This window comes from Dreissena polymorpha, chromosome 1 (assembly GCF_020536995.1).
Source record: "Dreissena polymorpha isolate Duluth1 chromosome 1, UMN_Dpol_1.0, whole genome shotgun sequence".
In the NCBI taxonomy this organism is placed as follows: domain Eukaryota; kingdom Metazoa; phylum Mollusca; class Bivalvia; order Myida; family Dreissenidae; genus Dreissena; species Dreissena polymorpha.
The window spans coordinates 4,742,020-4,760,102 of record NC_068355.1 but is presented as its reverse complement, the minus strand read 5'-3'; the positions used below and the strand labels follow the sequence as shown (position 1 = coordinate 4,760,102).

The 18,083-nt window shown below is 35.7% G+C and overlaps 1 protein-coding gene and 6 non-coding genes across 7 annotated transcripts; all 7 read left to right on the top strand.

The window, feature by feature from the left end:
- Positions 1-3,505: 3,505 nt before the first annotated feature.
- On the top strand, positions 3,506-17,568 carry LOC127869091 (phosphate carrier protein, mitochondrial-like). Its single transcript, XM_052411411.1, has 7 exons — positions 3,506-3,630; positions 3,776-3,870; positions 6,504-6,805; positions 7,913-8,094; positions 8,813-8,985; positions 11,865-11,975; positions 16,942-17,568. Exons 2-7 carry the CDS (start codon positions 3,783-3,785, stop codon positions 17,097-17,099), a joined length of 1,014 nt encoding a protein of 337 aa, XP_052267371.1. The 5' UTR covers positions 3,506-3,630; positions 3,776-3,782; the 3' UTR covers positions 17,100-17,568.
- LOC127865369 (small nucleolar RNA SNORA53) lies at positions 14,045-14,239 on the top strand. Its single transcript, XR_008042623.1, has one exon. It is a non-coding gene; the product is annotated as a small nucleolar RNA SNORA53 (small nucleolar RNA).
- LOC127865363 (small nucleolar RNA SNORA53) lies at positions 14,362-14,557 on the top strand. The gene has a single exon (XR_008042618.1). It is a non-coding gene; the product is annotated as a small nucleolar RNA SNORA53 (small nucleolar RNA).
- Positions 14,678-14,885, top strand: LOC127865366 (small nucleolar RNA SNORA53). Its single transcript, XR_008042620.1, has one exon. It is a non-coding gene; the product is annotated as a small nucleolar RNA SNORA53 (small nucleolar RNA).
- On the top strand, positions 15,556-15,763 carry LOC127865368 (small nucleolar RNA SNORA53). The gene has a single exon (XR_008042622.1). It is a non-coding gene; the product is annotated as a small nucleolar RNA SNORA53 (small nucleolar RNA).
- On the top strand, positions 16,113-16,308 carry LOC127865364 (small nucleolar RNA SNORA53). The gene has a single exon (XR_008042619.1). It is a non-coding gene; the product is annotated as a small nucleolar RNA SNORA53 (small nucleolar RNA).
- LOC127865370 (small nucleolar RNA SNORA53) lies at positions 16,418-16,613 on the top strand. Its single transcript, XR_008042624.1, has one exon. It is a non-coding gene; the product is annotated as a small nucleolar RNA SNORA53 (small nucleolar RNA).
- Positions 17,569-18,083: the final 515 nt, after the last annotated feature.

Below are 18,083 nucleotides of genomic sequence, written 5' to 3'. Positions count from 1 at the left end.
AACGATATGAATGTCCAGAAGCTTTGGGACAATTTCAAAGTCTGTCTCAACACACTTATTGAAAAATACATACCAACTAAAACTGTTTCTGGCAAGCAGCATCTACCATGGCTGAATAAAAAAGCTAATGAAACAAGAGATGTGTTTGTCAGAAATACAATGCCCCCTAATGCGCCGCTTTTTTTACCTTTGACCTTGAATGATGACCTTGACCTTTCACCACTCAAACTGTGCAGCTCCATGAGATACACATGCATGCCAAATATCAAGTTGCTATGTTCAATATTTCAAAAGTTATTGCAAAAGTTTACTGTAAGGTTAAAGTTTTCGGACATAATGACAGAATGACGGGATGACAGACAGAAAGAAAGACAGACAGGCCAAAAACAATATATCCCCCATCATTCGATCCGGGGCATAAAAACGAGACCGGACTTAGCAAAATGAAACAGACTAAAAATTACACTTTACTTCCAAAAATTAAGAAGATCAGATCACTAATACAAAAGAAAAGTCGTAATTCTTATTTGGACTACATGAACAACATAATATGTGATGAAACAGAACATAAACATTGGACAACTTAACGTTTTGGGGGTTCATAAAAAGCTTAAAAAATGACCCATGTGGTGTAGCACCTTTGAGGGATGATGGGGTCTTAAAATCTAACCCCAAAGAAAAAGCTAAAGTCTTAAATAAACAATTTTCTTCCGTTTTGTACTTATGACACAAACAGCTCATATCCAGATCTTGGTAATAGCCCGTATAAAAACATGCCATCAATTAATTACGGTAAATGGTGTTAAGAAACTCCTACTCAAACTGAACCCTTACAAGCCCGCAGGACCAGATCAAATAAAACCCAGAATCTTACGGGAATGTGCAAATGAAATCGCACCTTTTTACAATTCTTTTTAACATATCACGTATTTCTGGTTCTGTCCCTTCTAACTGGTCCATGGCTTCTGTAACTCCTATTTTTAAAAAAGGTGAAAAGTACCAAACTAGTAATTATAGACCAGTCTCATTAACATGTATTGCCTGTAAATTGTTGGAACATAACGGTGTTAGTAACATCTTAGACCATCTTGACAACTTAAATATCCTGGTGGACAACCAACATGGTTTTCGAGCCCAGCGGTCTTGCGAAACCCAACTTGTGGGTTTTATCCATGACTTAGCTTCTACCATGCAGAGAGACCAGATGGATGTTGCCATCATGTATTTTAGCAAAGCTTTTGATGTTGTTTATCACGGTAGATTGTTGCTGAAACTAGCCCATTATGGAATCACGGGCACTACACATTCTTGGATTAAAGCTTTTCTCGGAAAGCGTAGTCAACAGGTTGTTGTAGATGGGGCAACTTCCACCATGACCCCTGTAATTTCTGGTGTACTCCAGGGATCAGTTCTTGTTCAGTTTCAGAGAGATCTAGATAGCCTACCATTGTGGGAGCAGAAATGGAAGACGTCTTTTAACATACCAAAATCTCATATCATTTATGTTACGAGAAACCGTAAACCAGTAAAAACAGCTTACACTTTTCACAATCAACCTCTTTCTGTTGTAAACCAAGCAACATAGCTTGGCGTTGAAGTAACCTCAACTTTAAATTGGTCACCCCATGTAAATAAAATTAGTAGTAAAGCAAGTCAGAGCTTAGGATTCTTAAAACGAAATATTCATTCTTCTAAAATGGAAACTAAGGCAGCGGCATATAACAGCATTGTAAGACCATCCTTGGGATATTGCTCTAGTGTGTGGGACCCTTACCATCAGAAGGATATTGATAAAATTGAAAATGTTCATCGTCAAGCTGCCAGATTTGTAACGAATAATAATGGCAAGACCTCAGGCACAGTCACAAATATAGTTGCGGATTTGAATTGGAATACCTTGCAATCAAGAAGACAACAAGCTATAGGCTCATTCTGCTCTATAAAATAGTATATAATCATGTTGACGTCAATCCCCTACACTATCTCACTCCATACAATAGACACACACGCCATCACCATCACATGGAATACCAAATACCACCAAGTACAGCTGATTATCACAAATTGTCATTCTTTCTAAGAATAGTTGTACACGCTTCCATCTTAGTCAATAATCAAACTCCCATTTATCTTAATGAACTTGTAACTCTTAAATCTAATTCCTATTCTTTTAGATACACCAGAACTGCTGAAATCCCTTAAGTAAGAACATCAAGTTACGGCATCAACTCTTTCCGTTTCGGGGCTGCCAAACTGTGGAACTCTCTCCCCCAACATTTCAGGGACCAATTACATTTCAACCAGTTCTCCAGTTTGGTTAGCTCATGGGACGGTGAGAGCTGCCGCTGCCTCTATTGCATGTATCAAACATAGTTGCTAAATTTGGCTTTTTTGTTGTTGCTTGCATGCTCTATGTTTTCATGCATACTGTGATATATGCTTGTTCATGCAACGAAACTGATTATTAAATATGTTAGTTGCTTAAAAAATCTTTTTATTTGGCTTTTTATTGCTAGCTTGCTTAAGTTGCTAAATTTTTTAGATTGTGTTGCTTGCTTGCTTTTGTGTTGCATGCACACTGTGATATACGCTTTTCTTTTTACTCATGCAACGAACCTGATTTTAATATAAATATGTAAGTTAAATCATTATTAAGTAAAATATACTTTTATTAAATATGTAAGTGCTTAAATTTTGGCTTTTTGTTGCTTGCTTGTTTAAGTTGCAAAAAGTTTTGGCTATATGTTGCTTGCTTGTTTTTATGTTTCATGCACACTGTGATATATGCTTTTTTATATATAAGCTTAATCATTATTAAGTAAATATACTTTCATCATAACTATTGTAAATCCTTTAAGTAAATAATTATGTTTTAATTACAAGCTTACTTTTTTATGTGTTTATATCTTTTATATAGCTGCTAAGTTATTATATAGTTGCTAAGTTATTGTATAGTTGCTAAGTTATTATCATGTGCTTTGTTAGTAAACTGAATATGCCTTTGATATTATAACAAGAAATATGAAAAATTATTTATTTATTTATGCCTTGTACATAACCATATGACCTTTGTATGTGTCGGTCAATAGCTATACATAGCTAATGTTATACTGTTATTTACTGTAAAACCGACTTGAAATAAAAGTGTGTATCTTGTATCTTATGTAGTCAGCGCTGATACGATCCCTGGATTTAAATCTGCGCTGTCTACATCAGTGTTCCATCCTTAGTTCACTTTGTTTGCTTTTATCTTTTTTTAACTCTACTAATATTCTCACCACATGCACAGCAGTATATGTATCATGATACATATTTAAGTCTTAAGGGTTTAAGGTGTTAGGTTGCTCACCTTTTTTATCACTGTTGATAGGATTTTCCTGGTTGGATTGAGTAACTCGGGTAACCTATCAATCTATTTCTTTTTAACCCCCAACGCATGGCCATAATGTATCAGTATCAAGATCAAGATCAAGATGGATTTTGGTAGATTCCGGTAAATTTTGGTAAAAATCGGTATTTAAATTTACCCATTATTTGCTGCGACACTGAACATTTCGTCACGACGAGCGTTAACCAATCAGATTTACTGTTACCGGTCTTTCACTCGATCAACACGCCGCTGCAGCAGAGGTTAGTACAAAGTTCGGATATTTTGCCATATTTTTCATTTTATTTCTCCAATATGTTATGTGACAATACACCTCTTCCATTGTACCAACATTTTTACATAAATATGTTGTTGCGGAACATTCACAAACGTGTTGATATATTTTAGGGCGAAAATGACAGAGGCGACGGAAAATTCTACCAAACACGGACCTCTGTCAAATTTCTTCGTAAAGCGGCTTCAATGCGCTGGCGGGTCATCAGGTATCGTATAAAATCAAGTACATCGTTATTTTTTCTAACAATATAGAGTATTCAGCAATTCTAGGATACGATTCAAGGTCTTTAAATTTACAATCAACCGGCGTCTTGTGCTCAAGGTCATAAGTGTCAAAATTTCGTGAAATTTCGATTTAACACGAAATATCCAGTTTATGAAGACATCATTAGGGTAGGTTTAACATACAGGTATTTGTGAATGATATGATAAGATTGCAACATACATTTTACATCATTATCACCAATCTTATAATGTGGTTCCATTTATAACAGGCGTTCGCAGTTTGGACACCATTGAACGCGTTATATTTGAGTTGCAGTGTATTACCATGGTTTATTGTTCGTAATAAGTGTGTGAATAATTCATGACTATATTGTTAACAGGGCTTAACACTAAGGCACGTCCGAACGATATTCACTGCCTGTAACTAGGTCCGGGCTAGCCATTGTCCCAGGAACATGCCCGGCCGGTCGTGTGTATTTTTGGCGGGATTATGTGTTCTATATCAATAAACTGCGTTTTAAATGAGCTTTTCAAAGATGCAGAAATCTTTATACAGTATGATCAGATGACAATTAAATCCCAGAGTGAAGTCTGAGACAACAAACGGATCGTAACTCGAAATAGATTTGGAACCTCCTGATTGCAATCAATAAGAGGCCGATAATTCAGAAAATCCCCGGCGGTTTTCCTGGTAAAACATGTCAGTACCTATTTTTAAACGGAATTCCGCTAGATACGGATTTTGATTGGTTTCCTCGAAGTGACGTGTTTTCTCTATAAAAATACGTTTTTAACTAAAAGCCGGGATCGCCCAGGATCGTCCGGGATCGATGAAGGTATAAAACTCGACATTAAAACAAAGTTACTATAAAATTATTAGTTATTTATCAATTTTAAATAATTTTACAGTCTTCACGATAGTTCATTTTATCCACTAGCCATTCGGGCTACTTGAATGGTGAAGACAAGTAGCCCGGCAGCAAAATTACAAGCCCAAAGTAAATTTGTTAAAATATACACCCTGCTAAAGGGTTTCATCTTTCAATAGCAGATAATCTATTAAAAAGTAAAATTGTATCCAGGGTAACTGTAAAGCCTATTGCAAAAACAATTGCAACACAATATAACAAGTCAAGGTAATTAACTAATTATGTCCTTTATTAATCAAAAGTCTTCAACATGTGATAAACAACTTCTTCGTTCATCTCATCATCACTGCCATCCTGGAGATCATCTTTGTCAGAAACCATATCCTGTAAAACAAGCAACCTGATAGTTATTTTCCAGAAGTTTACTTGACAAGTGAAGGCATAGATCATAAGATGGCATACTTTTATCATACATGTTGACTTTTTTCTTATGTTGTGTTTTTAAGCATAGCTTATTAAACTCTGTCTTACAGAAGTAGCTTCTCCTTCATCACTGATTTTTAACCACTTTTCTTGAAATTCACGTTTCCGTAATTGATCAGTCATTTGTTGACTTACGATCAGTAGTGGGCAGTTTCTTGCCAGGCTTCGCTTTAGCTACGTATTTAAGCATTATGCAGCCTTGTGCGCGTAGGGACTTACAAATTTGGAAATAAACACACACACAAGGTTACAAAGTAAAACGATGTTTATTCCGGAAATGCAAGCCGTGGACGTTGATTGGTTTCCTTCAGCAGTAAACACATCAGCATGACGTATGCCAATAGTGAATAACCAGTTTAAATTGTTCACCACGTGGCCTGGGTTACGACTCGAAAATGACCGTTGAATGTATGAACCAATCGGAACGCATTTAAATCTCGTATTTTAGGCGAAGTTGAACGAAGTTCTGTCGGAAATCTTCGGGAAGTACTCACAAAATAATGACGTTTATCACACTTAAAAATGTAAACAATATTAATACACATAATTTCTACTGGCCCGACGGGCATACCATATGGCAATTTTAATAGGCCCGAGCTATAATTTACATGCCCAGGCCACCGGGCGTGCGCTTATTTCGCAGACTGATTTTAATTTGTTTGATCGATTAGAAGTGTTTTGACAACCTTTTTTATGCAATTTAATTAGCAAAACTAATATTAATGGTCGATCCCGGCTTTTAGTAGAGAATTAACCCTGTACAATTGTTACGACTACCGTAACACGTTATTTTGTGACAACTAAGATTGTCAGACGGCAAGAACGTGGCGTCTCATCAGGATCCAAACTGTTTGCTATTCTGATAGTATTATTTGAAAAAAATCGAAGAAAATGCTAATTTTAGAAATTTAGCAGATAACATTTTAGCAGATGACAAATTTCCCAGCATGCAAAGGGTTAAGTAGATGAATATTGAATTCATTAGCATTAGTAAGGCAAGCTAATAAGAATGATTGAATCATAATTGCGCATCCCCACGCACAAGAAAATACAAGTTGAATGATAAATATAAAGGTTTTGATAATACTTGGGTCAGGGCACATGAAAGATTGGTCAGGGCTAGTAGGTTCTGCATTTACTAGCCCCAATGGGCTAGTTGAAAAAAGTTAGTGTTAGGCCCTGTTTTGATTTAATTGAGATGTCAATTATTATTTCATTTTAATACTTATGATTTTGCTTTCTATTTGTTTTCTGTTTTTTAGAGTACAGCTGTGAATTTGGCTCAGCTAAATACTTTGCACTCTGTGGAGTTGGAGGTGTGCTCAGTTGTGGACTTACCCATACCCTAGTGGTCCCGCTTGATCTGGTCAAATGCAGAATCCAGGTGGATCCAGCAAAATACAAGAGCCTCGTTCATGGGTTCAAAGTCTCCATAGCTGAAGGAGGTGTTCGTGGACTCAGCCTAGGATGGGCACCAACATTAATTGGCTATTCCGCGCAGGGGCTCTGTAAATTTGGTTTTTACGAGGTCTTCAAGAATTTGTATGCCAATCTCCTGGGAGAGGTAACTGTGATGTTAGATTTGTAGTATAGTAAACTATGTCTAATTCTTTATAACTCTGTTGATTTTAGCTAACCTGAGCAAATAGTGCTCATGGGGAGGATTAAGGATACAATGTTGTCCAGCTTTGCTTAGTGCATGCATGATGTGGGCTATTTATTCTTGTAACAACTTCTCCTTAACCCCTTGACAGTTTTAACAAAACTTCATTGGAGAACCTTAGGTGACCTTTTGAATGAATTTAAAAAGTTTTCGGTGCATGGAATATGTCGGCCACCAGAGCTAAATGTAGTTTTTTATGTTCCCCACCACTATAGTGGGGGACATATGGTTTTTGCCCAGTCTGTTGGTTTGTTTGTTTGTGTGTTTGCGTCAAACTTTAACATTTGCCATAATTTTTGCAATATTGAAGACAGCAACTTGATATTTGGCATGCATGTGTATCTCATGGAGCTGCACATTTTGAATAGTGAAAGGTCAAGATCATCCTTCAAGGTCAAAGTTCAAATATATAGCTTAAAAGCGGTGCAGAAGGGGACATAGTGTTTCTGACAAACACATTTCCTGTTAAAAATGTAAAAAAAATCAGTTGCACCAGCAGGAAAGAACATGTTTATTACTCCATGGAGTCCTTTATTTATGGCAAAGCATCACAATGCAAATTTAAAAAACTAGCATTAAAAAAGAATGCATTTCAATTGAATTCTATTAAACTCCACAGTATTATCTTGTGTACAGACCAGAGCACCAGCACCATTACTTTCTGAGGCTCTGAAATGAAACCAAAACAAGTATCAACTTATTTCATCTTTAAACAAAAGAAGCTTAAGAAACATAACATCTGTGATCATATGTTTTTTACATTCTGATCATCGTCATGCAATGCAGGAAAAAGCCATATTAATATTCAGGGCTTTTATGTTTTGTGTTATATTGTCTAGTGGTCCTGTTTTCAGATCATGCCCTCTGGCCCCAAGTTTTAAAAAGCCTTTTGATTAGAAATGTATTGGGGAAGAGAAATAATTTGTCTTTTTTGTGTTTTAAATTTATGAATGACAATAATGTTATAATTATGAAGCGTTATCAGTTGGTATGTTATTCGATGTTTAGGAAAAGGCCTACCAGTTTAGAACCGCCCTGTACCTGGCTGCTAGTGCTTCAGCAGAATTCTTTGCGGATATCGCTCTGTGCCCCATGGAGTCCGTGAAAGTGAGAATCCAGACTAAGCCTGGCTGGAGCACTACACTGCGTGAGGGATTCCCTAGAATCAAGGGAGAGGAAGGCTGGAATGGGTAAACATGTTCATAGGGCATTTTTCATCTAGATAAATAGCGAGCAATCCATACGAAAGACAACAACAATCCACAGGACATGAGGTCTTGCAGCTTTTTGAATTGTATAGGATCTATAAGATTTTATCAGACCTTTTTTAAATAAAAAGTATATAAACTGCAGTTACACAACTGAAATGGGGAAAAAATCTAATGATAACGAAAAGGTATTTGATGAGAACATTATATGTAAAATATTTTAACAACAGTACTTCAAAACAATGTTTTTGCTGAATAACACACACGAGTGTTAGCCTACGTCGTTTCTTTGAAATTGTAACTTTCGCTTTAAATGTTGAAAAGTTCAAGGAAATAGCTACATTTGCATGGCTCCATGTTTGTTAAGAGGCTGGAAGCAGTTCCTGTATAATTGTGATCATATTGAGCAATAAAAAACCCTCATTCTTTCGTACATCAAAATAAGATTGCGTGCTCATTTGACTGGTTGGTTACAAATAAATCTATTTGATTGTTATTTGCCATATTGGAGCAAAGTAAAATTAAATCAGTCGTTTTTTCTTACAGATACGTAATTTCAATTAAATATCTGAACAAATAGAATATTTTTGACATGTCAAATTAAACTGGACAAAAGGACCTTCAGTTTCAGTAATTATACCGGAAATCAGAATTTTGTATCGTACATTTGTAACAGTTGGACAATTTATTTGTTTTTCAGCTTCTTCAAGGGTATTGTGCCACTTTGGAGCCGACAGATTCCCTACACTATGATGAAGTTTGCCTGCTTTGAGAGGACAGTCGAGGCACTGTACAAGTTCGTTGTGCCAAAACCGAGGGCGGAATGCAACAAGGCTGAACAACTCATGGTGACCTTTGTTGCTGGCTACATTGGTAAGAACAGCTTAAGTGCCCATCTGTAGTTACTTGAAGTTGTACTTCCTTCTACTTGCCTCAGTAGAAAGGCCCCCTTTTCAGCATGCTCGCAAAATGTGAGTTTATTTAGAAGAAAAAAAAACTTAATTAGGCAATTAGTACCCTCACACTTGCTGCAAAGATGAAACTACATTGTTCATTTCAGCATTTAATTTGCACGCTTTTCTATTGTCCTTTAAGCATACAAAAATAATTATATAAAATTCATTTGAATTGTGGTTTTTAATATGATTTATGGAATGTAAACATTAAATGTTTCCAATTAAGTGTTTTTCTGTAACATTAAATGTCGCCTATTAAGTGTTTTCCTATTAAATGCCTTAAACATTGCTAGTAACTAAGTGAAATAAATATTAACTTATATTTATAGACTAGAATAAATTTGAGTGATCTTGCAACTTCAAGTAACGTTAGTTTAGAACTACCAGTACAAATAACATGTCAGATCTCAACAAATTCCAGCAAAGAGACAGATTTGTGTGTTCGTGTTTAAAACATGATTGTAGTTCTATTGCAAAAAATATTCGTATATTTGTAAAATTTTATATTATTAAATGTAAAGTATATGCTAAACAAGCTAAACCCAGACATTCCCAAAAGTGTCTGACCTGACCGATGTTTTAAATATAGGTCTGATTGAAAATGCCATGTTGCCCATCAGAATGACCAAGAAATAATTCAAGCGGAAAATTTGATTTCACAATATTTAAAACTGAACTGAATAAGCGAGCTTAAAATAAATACGTGTAGAAAACTAGACGTTGTGTTTTGTTTACATTAATGATATGTTATTGCGCATGCATACCCTTACATATCCTTCAATGCAAGCAAGTCTTAGTTTTTCCAGTTTAGCGAAAACTTGTTCTGCAGCTCAGATCATTGTTATCGAGGCATTAACAGTTTGTTTCTGTTCAGATTTATCTTTTAAAGTGCCTGTTAATTGATTTGTTTATATACCTGTTTGGCCAGTGTGTTGACATTTGTATTTATAATCTGATTCAGGGGTTTTTTTTACTAAGAAAGTGACGCCGATATTCGGCGTCTTCCCCTACCAGAATTTTTCCCCTAAAAATACCATTTCCCCTCCAAAAATATAATTTTTCACCAAAATATAATATTTTACCCTCGAAGAAATTTTTTTTTTCTTTTGGGAAGTCGACGCTTATCCAATTTGTACCATGTACAACGATCTCTCTCTCTCTCTCTCTCTCCCGACGAACACTCAAATCTGGGAATCCCAGTGATTCTATATATAGCTCTTAAATTACGTCATGGAAACCGGGCAACTAATCGTATTAATCATGTGACTATTTTACTGGATTCCGGTCTTGCGCGAGAAGGGTGTTTCGTCAATTAATTACCGGAAACCAGTCGAATTTTCATCCGGGTTATGTGAAAGCCAAGATATAAACGTTAAAACAGAAAAAGTCTCACAATTGGCGTTCATACACGAACAAAATAAAACGTTCGGACTCGGAAAATATTAATTGCGTTGACGTATTTTTTAAGAATGAATCATCAAAAACCGTTGAAACCCAGCAGGATTCGGAGGTACATGTAATCAACATCGATTAATACTGTCGGATTATTGTGAAAGTGAAAGTAGACAATCGGCAGCTGCCGCACCTTTCCCTTCCAATACTGTAGCAGATCTAGATCGTCAACCCATTCATCATGAAATTGAAATCACAATATTGACATCGTTCCCCGGCCCAAGTTGAAAACATTTCCCATTATTAGATCTACCCCTGCAACTTTATTTAGGACTTTGACTTTAATATCATACTTGTTCATGTGTTTAAGAACAAAAAGGTCAGAGACATGACTCTTTTTCTAAAAAAAAACCTGAAGTCTGTAGGTCAGTTATAGACATTGAAATGAACAGTTTTTATTTTTTCCCCAAATATGTCTCTTTCGCGCTCGATTTTCCCCTTTTACCCAGCGTCCAGCGTCTTCCCCTTTTTCTAAAAAAAACCCCTGTGATTTGTCATATAATTTCGTGACCCAGAAATATTTTTCATTGAATATTTCTAAATTATGATAATTGGTGTGTGCTTTTAAAATATCTGAGTTTGGTGCATTAATTATTTGAAATCTTACATATTTTCTGATTTTCAAGGTACTTCATTGATTTCTAACCAGTATTAATTTTTGTTTTGTGTAAATTTTAATTGACATTCCTCAATGATCAATCACTGTCACACTTAACTATCAGTTCCTGAAAACATTTGTTTTAATAGCAATGAGCTAACCATTATATATTTCTGGAATTTTCTACTAAGAAATTGTATTGTTTGTACCTGTTTTGTGGTTTAGCTATTTTTGCTTTACAATACTTTGTGAGAATGTGATTTGTAATTGTTCAGTGCTGTGTTATTTATCTTCATTTTCCATTTCATCTTTTTCAATTTTCCTTATGTGGGTAAATACTTCATAGTGTTATTGAACCAATAAATGGATACGGAGTGTGTAAAAGCACCGGTCGTAACTGGTTATCTGGACAAAGGCAATGGCTGCTGTGAATTAACAAAACAAATATGTAACCGTACGACTTATTCGCTAAATAAAGGAAAACAAGGAACACTAAGTATTAATGGAGCACCTTAGTCATAACACTTAACTTTGCAAATGTATTCGGATATATAGGTTTTTAGACTGATGTTTCGGGCCTATGAATCCCAATCCGGCCCTGCAAATTATTGGAGTCCCCAGGACCGGATGTCCTTTGGACTATAAATACTTTGGGAATGTCTATAGACGTTGCACATTAATTTTGTTGCACAGTCCAATTTATCTACAATGCAGACTTCAACCTTGATGAATTGTCTCCTTTTCAGCTGGTGTATTCTGTGCCATAGTGTCACACCCTGCAGATGTCATCGTTTCCAAACTGAACCAGAACGCCGGAAGCAACTTTGTGGATATTGCCAAATCCCTTGGTTTTATGGGTAAGCAGATTTGTCTTTGTTGACTATTATTTTGTAGTTACCCAAACATATTCAATGTCAGTGTTTCCATTTTAAGGCTGCTGCGCATTTTTATGCCCCCTTTCGAAGAAAAGGGGGTATATAGTTTTTGCAATGTCCGTCGGTCTGTCTGTCACACTTTTCGTGTCCGCTCTCTAATTCAAAAAGTTTTCATCCGATCTTTACGAAACTTGGTCAGAAGTTGTATCTAGACAATATCTAGGTCAAGTACGAATATGGGTCATGCCGGGTCAAAAACTAGGTCACATGGTCAAAAAAACAAAGGGAAGTAATAAGCTTTAAATGGACATAATATCTGACCTGCCAAATTATATATTTTTGTTAAATAAATCAAAGCGTTTTTTAAGGCGGCATTGTGTTTCTGACAAACACATTGTGGTAAAAGGTCAAGGTCATCCTTCAAGGTCTAAGGTCAAAAATACAAATCTCATGGAGCTGCACATTTTGAGTAGTGAATCTACAGTCACGTTAGTGGCTTTTAATTATTTGCTACTAAAAATAGAGATTTGTTAGAGATAATTATTTTCAAGGGAAGTAATTTATATAATTATAAATCTCAGATTATATATTTCCTTACCAAGAATTGAAGTTCTTTTCACAGTTACTGTACAGATTTTTTATTTTGATTATTTATAAATCAAATGTCAAAGTTTTTTTTAAATGATATAATTATCATTTCTTTCTTTCATGTACTAATTTGTGAATGGTAGGGTTCATTACATACCTGTGGACTTATGTCCATAGATACATGATGAACTCTGGCTATGATCTTATGATCTCTTTGATGATAAACCACAGGCGTTGGTTGTCAGTGATGTCTGATCCCCCCTGCCCCCCCCCCCCCCCCCCCGGTTGGATTGGACAAAATCCAAGGGAAGTAATCAGCTTTTAAGGGAGATGATTTCTATTCTATACCTGCCAAATGATAGACATTTTACTTCAAAGTGGCGCAGTAGAGGGCATTGTGTTTCTGAAGTGCACATCTCTTGTTGTATGTGAAATAATGCAAGAAATATTCATTTACGTCAAACATCCTTCTTGTTACTTCTAATTAATTATGATAAGTCTCATTTAAAAGCCCATTAACACTAAAAATATATGATTAATTTGTTCAATATTTCAAAAAATAAAGTTAACACTTAAAAAGATCATCATTCCATATAGCATTAGCCAAAATTTAATTTTAATTTACGAAATATTTTGCAAAATATTCCCTTTTTATGTTAGTTTAATTACTTGGCCATTAAAAAAAGAACATGATATCAGTGATTTTTTTGCTCAAAATTACCGCCGATTTTCGGCTGCTTCCCGAAAAATCAACGTTTTTTCCCAAAAAGCTGACCAAAATTTCCCAAAAAAGCCCAATTTTCAAAAAAAATATTGTTTAATTTTTTTTTAAAGAAAGAAGTCTCTTATGACTTATGATTTCTTTACTCTAGATCTCAACTTTTTATTTAAACAGCCTGCAAAATATATAACTTTAATTTAGTCCTTTTTGTTGATAAATAATTCCCAAATTTGCCACTTTTATCAATTAAAATAATCCCAATTTGACCAGACTCCTTTTCCCAAAATGGCGAGAAAAACCCCTGAACATGCATTTAAGAACAATTTTAATTCTATTACTTATAATCATATTTATAATGCTTAATTTTTCCTAATTTTATGTTTATCGTGCTATTTTTCCCAATTTCATTGTTTATCGCGCTAATTTTCCCAATTCAAATGGCACAGGCTGTAACAAATAAAAGCAAAAAAATCACTGGATATGCAATTCACAGCTCAGTTTCAAAGTTATTCGAAACTAGTAACAAAGGCAAAATTTTCAATTTAGGACAATGTGATCCACATCTTTTTGCAAGATGTGATATTTAGTGGTTATAAATTATTCTTACCTTTGTAGATGAAAGAAATTATCAAACAAGTGAAATCCCTCAATACCAGTTCCAAATTCAACACAATACACGTATATAGAATCTCGGTGACATTATTAGTGTTTGTATGTTGTCTAATATTCCGTATTCCTTACCGCCATGTTCCTTAGATCCACTCTCGGGTTAATTGGCCCTGTCCTCATATTCAGGCTGACGGCCTTCTTACCAGCAACTTGACCGGTTGCATGTCGAGGGTGCTTGAGTCATAAACATAGCAGTGAAATATACCTAAGTCAATGAATCCTGATAAATCGTTGTTTGTGATTTAACTATTTCATTGACTTGGACAAACATTGAAATTATTTACGTGGGCATTTCCGAGGGAATATGTTTTGGAATTAAATCATTTGTGTTTTTAGTTTGCAATTTTATGTATGAACACTTTTTGTTTAAACCTTTTTCCGATTCTGTACCCCATGTTCCTTAGATCCACTCTCGGGTTAATTGGCCTTGTCCACAGATTCAGGTGGACAGCCTACTTACCAGCAACTTGACCGGTTGCATGTCGAGAGTGCTTGAGTCATAAACATGGCAGAGAAATATACCTCAGTCAATGAACTCTGGTTAAATCCTTGTTTGTCATTTAACTCTTTCATTGACTTGGACAAACATTGAAATTATTAGGTGGTCATGTCCAAGGGAAAATGTTTTGAAATTAGATCATTTGTGTTTTTAGTTTGCAATTTTTTGTATGAACACATTTGTTTTAACCTTTTTCCGATTCTGTACCCCTTGTTCCTTAGATCCACTCTTGGGTTAACTGGCCCTGTCCGCAGATTCAGGTGGACAGCCTACTTACCAGCAACTTGACCGGTTGCATGTCAAGAGTGCTTGAGTCATAAACATGGCAGAGAAATATACCTCAGTTAGTGAACCCTGGTTAAATCTATTTATGAATTAACTCTCTCACTAACCTGGACAATAATTGTGGGATTTTTTACCAAACAATATTTGAACAGCTTTTAAGGAACTGTTCCAAATGATTTTTGGAAAGATTTGGAAACTTATGAGTACTGCATATTTCTTTTAATCAATCTGTGAAGGCAAATATCAATTCACACTTAAAATACCTCCTGGTTTTAATGTCAAATCATAAATACCAGGTACTGTTATGCATTGATTACCTGTTTGTGCTCAGCTGCAACATTAAAATTACAGAGACATGACAGTAGTTATTTCTATTAAAAGTGGGAATGTTTTTTTATTAAATCATTCATGTTTTTAGTTTGCAAGTTTTTGTAAAAAACACACTTATTCTAACCTTTTTCCGATTCTGTACCCCATGTTCCTTAGATCCACTCTCGGGTTTATTGGCCTTGTCCACAGATTCAGGTTGGCAGCCTACTTACCAGCAACTTGACCGGTTGCATGTGGAGAGTGCTTGACTTGAGTCATAAACATGTCATGGCAGAGAAATATACCTCAGTCAATGAACTCTGGTTAAATCCTTGTTTGTCATTTAACTCTTTCATTGACTTAGACAAGCATTGAAATTATTTAGGTGGTCATGTCCATGGGAAATGTTTTGAAATAAAATCATTTGTGTTTTTAGTTTGCAATTTTCTTGTACTAACACATTTTTTTAAAACCTTTTTCCGATTCTGTACCCCATGTTCCTTAGATCCACTCTTGGGTTAACTGGCCTTGTCCACAGATTCAGGTGGACAGCCCTCTTATCAGCAACTTGACATGTTGCATGTCGAGAGTGCTTGAGTCATAAACATGGCAGAGAAATATACCTCAATTAGTGAACCCTGGTTAAATCTATTTATGAATTAACTCTCTCACTAACTTGGACAATAATTGTGGGAATTTTTACCTAACAATATTTGAACAGCTTTTAAGGAAGTGTTCCAAATGATTTTTGGAAAGATTTGGAAACTTATGAGTACTGCATATTTCTTTAAATCAATATGTGAAGGCAAATATCAATTCACACTTAAAATACCTCCTGGTTTTAATGGTTTTAATGCCAAATCATAAATACCTGGTACTGTTATGCATTGATTACCCGTTTGTGCTCAGCTGCAACATTAAAATTACGGAGACATGACAGTAGTTATTTCTATTAAAAGGAGGAATGTTTTTTAATTAAATCATTCATGTTTTTAGTTTGCAAGTTTTTGTAAAAACACACTTATCCTAACCTTTTCCGATTCTGTACCCCATGTTCCTTAGATCCACTCTCGGGTTAATTGGCCTTGTCCACAGATTCAGGTGGACAGCCTTCTAACCTGCAACTTGACCGGTTGCATGTCGAGAGTGCTCGAGTCATAAACATGGCAGAGAAATATACCTCAGTCAATGAACTCTGGTTAAATCCTTGTTTGTGATTTAACGCTTTCATTGACTTAGACAAACATTGAAATTATTTAGGTGGTCATGTCCATGGGAAATGTTTTGAAATAAAATCATTTGTGTTTTTAGTTTGCAATTTTTTGTACTAACACATTTTTTTCGATTCTGTACCCCTTGTTCCTTAGATCCACTCTTGAGTTAACTGGCCTTGTCCACAGATTCAGGTGGACAGCCTACTTACCAGCAACTTGACCAGTTGCATGTCGAGAGTGCTTGAGTCATAAACATGGCAGAGAAATATACCTCAGGCAATGAATTCTGGTAAAATCCTTGTTTGTCATTCAACGCTTTCATTGACTTGGACACTTTGTTAATATTCATGAAGTTGATACAGCCTGCGTAGCTGCAGACCAGCCTGTATCAGGAGCTATGCTGTGTGTTGTAAAGGCACGTAGCTGCAGACCAGCCTGTATCAGGAGCTATGCTGTGTGTTGTAAAGGCACGTAGCTGGAGACCAGCCTGTATCAGGAGCTATGCTGTGTGTTTTAAAGGCACGCAAGGTCTCATGGTCTCACAAATGTACAGGGTAGCTTGTGCTGCTATGGCAGAAATTGGCATTCACCTTTTTTTCCTACGTGTCCATTTAAGGGTCCACTTATGCTTTTCCTGCCTAACACTTCTGTTCCTCTTACCAGGCATGTGGAAGGGTCTGATGCCCAGGATCATCATGATTGGTACCCTGACAGCCCTGCAGTGGTTCATCTACGACAGTTTCAAGGTTGCCACTGGTCTGCCCCGCCCACCTCCCCCTGCCATGCCAGAGTCACTCAAGAAGAAACTGGGACTCGCTTAACAACATGAGCACCATAGGAAACAAATAGTGGATAAAACATTTATGAAAGGAAATTTTTAAGGAAAATAAGAAGTTTGCATTACTTTTAGGGACCATATAAAATGCTCGTTTGCTGCTGACATATCTTGTAGTTGTATTTATTATCATTAGATAACCAAGATTGACTAGAACTTTTTTGTGTGTTTTCTTGACAGTGGCATTTTTTGTGATACACGTTTGCTTGTTTAAAATATTTATTGGCTTTGGAATTTGTGATTTTGAACTAACCATTAAAAACATATACATTTTGACATTTTGTTATATATTAAATTGAAACACTATAGGTTGGTATTTCTTTGCATCATAAAGTTTAAACCACATAGTTTTGAAAATATGTTTGTAAACATTGAAACAGCAATGCAATTTCTTTAAACAATGGCTATTATGTTGTTACACAATCAAAAAAACTAATAAAATGTTTGTATATATTCTTGATGACTTTCATTTTTTATTCCAACTATTCCAATGATTCTTGTGCAATGAATTTGTGTTTAAGCTACAAGATAGTACCAGCTTTGATAAAACCCTAAAGGCACACAATTGCATTTCGCAGAAAAACGGACAGAACAAGAAATAAGCCATTTTACCTACTATGCCCACGCCATTTTGTTGCGGAAGGCATGCAGTGATTAATATTCAATAACGTTTGTCTTGATGTCTTTCTGTCTGTGATTTGGTAAGTAGATTCTACTGATTACACAAGCACAAACAATGCTTGCTACATCTCTTTGATACTTATAGTTGTTGCCTGTAACCATCCATATTGTTTTTGCCCTGTCTGTTGGTTTGTGTCAAACTTTAACATTAGCCATAACTTTTGCAATATTGAAGATAGCAACTTGATATTTGGCATGCAGGTGTATCTCAATGAGCTGCACATTTTGAGTGATCAAGGTCATCCTTCAAGGTCAAAGATATGGGGGGGGGGGCATTTCACAAACACAT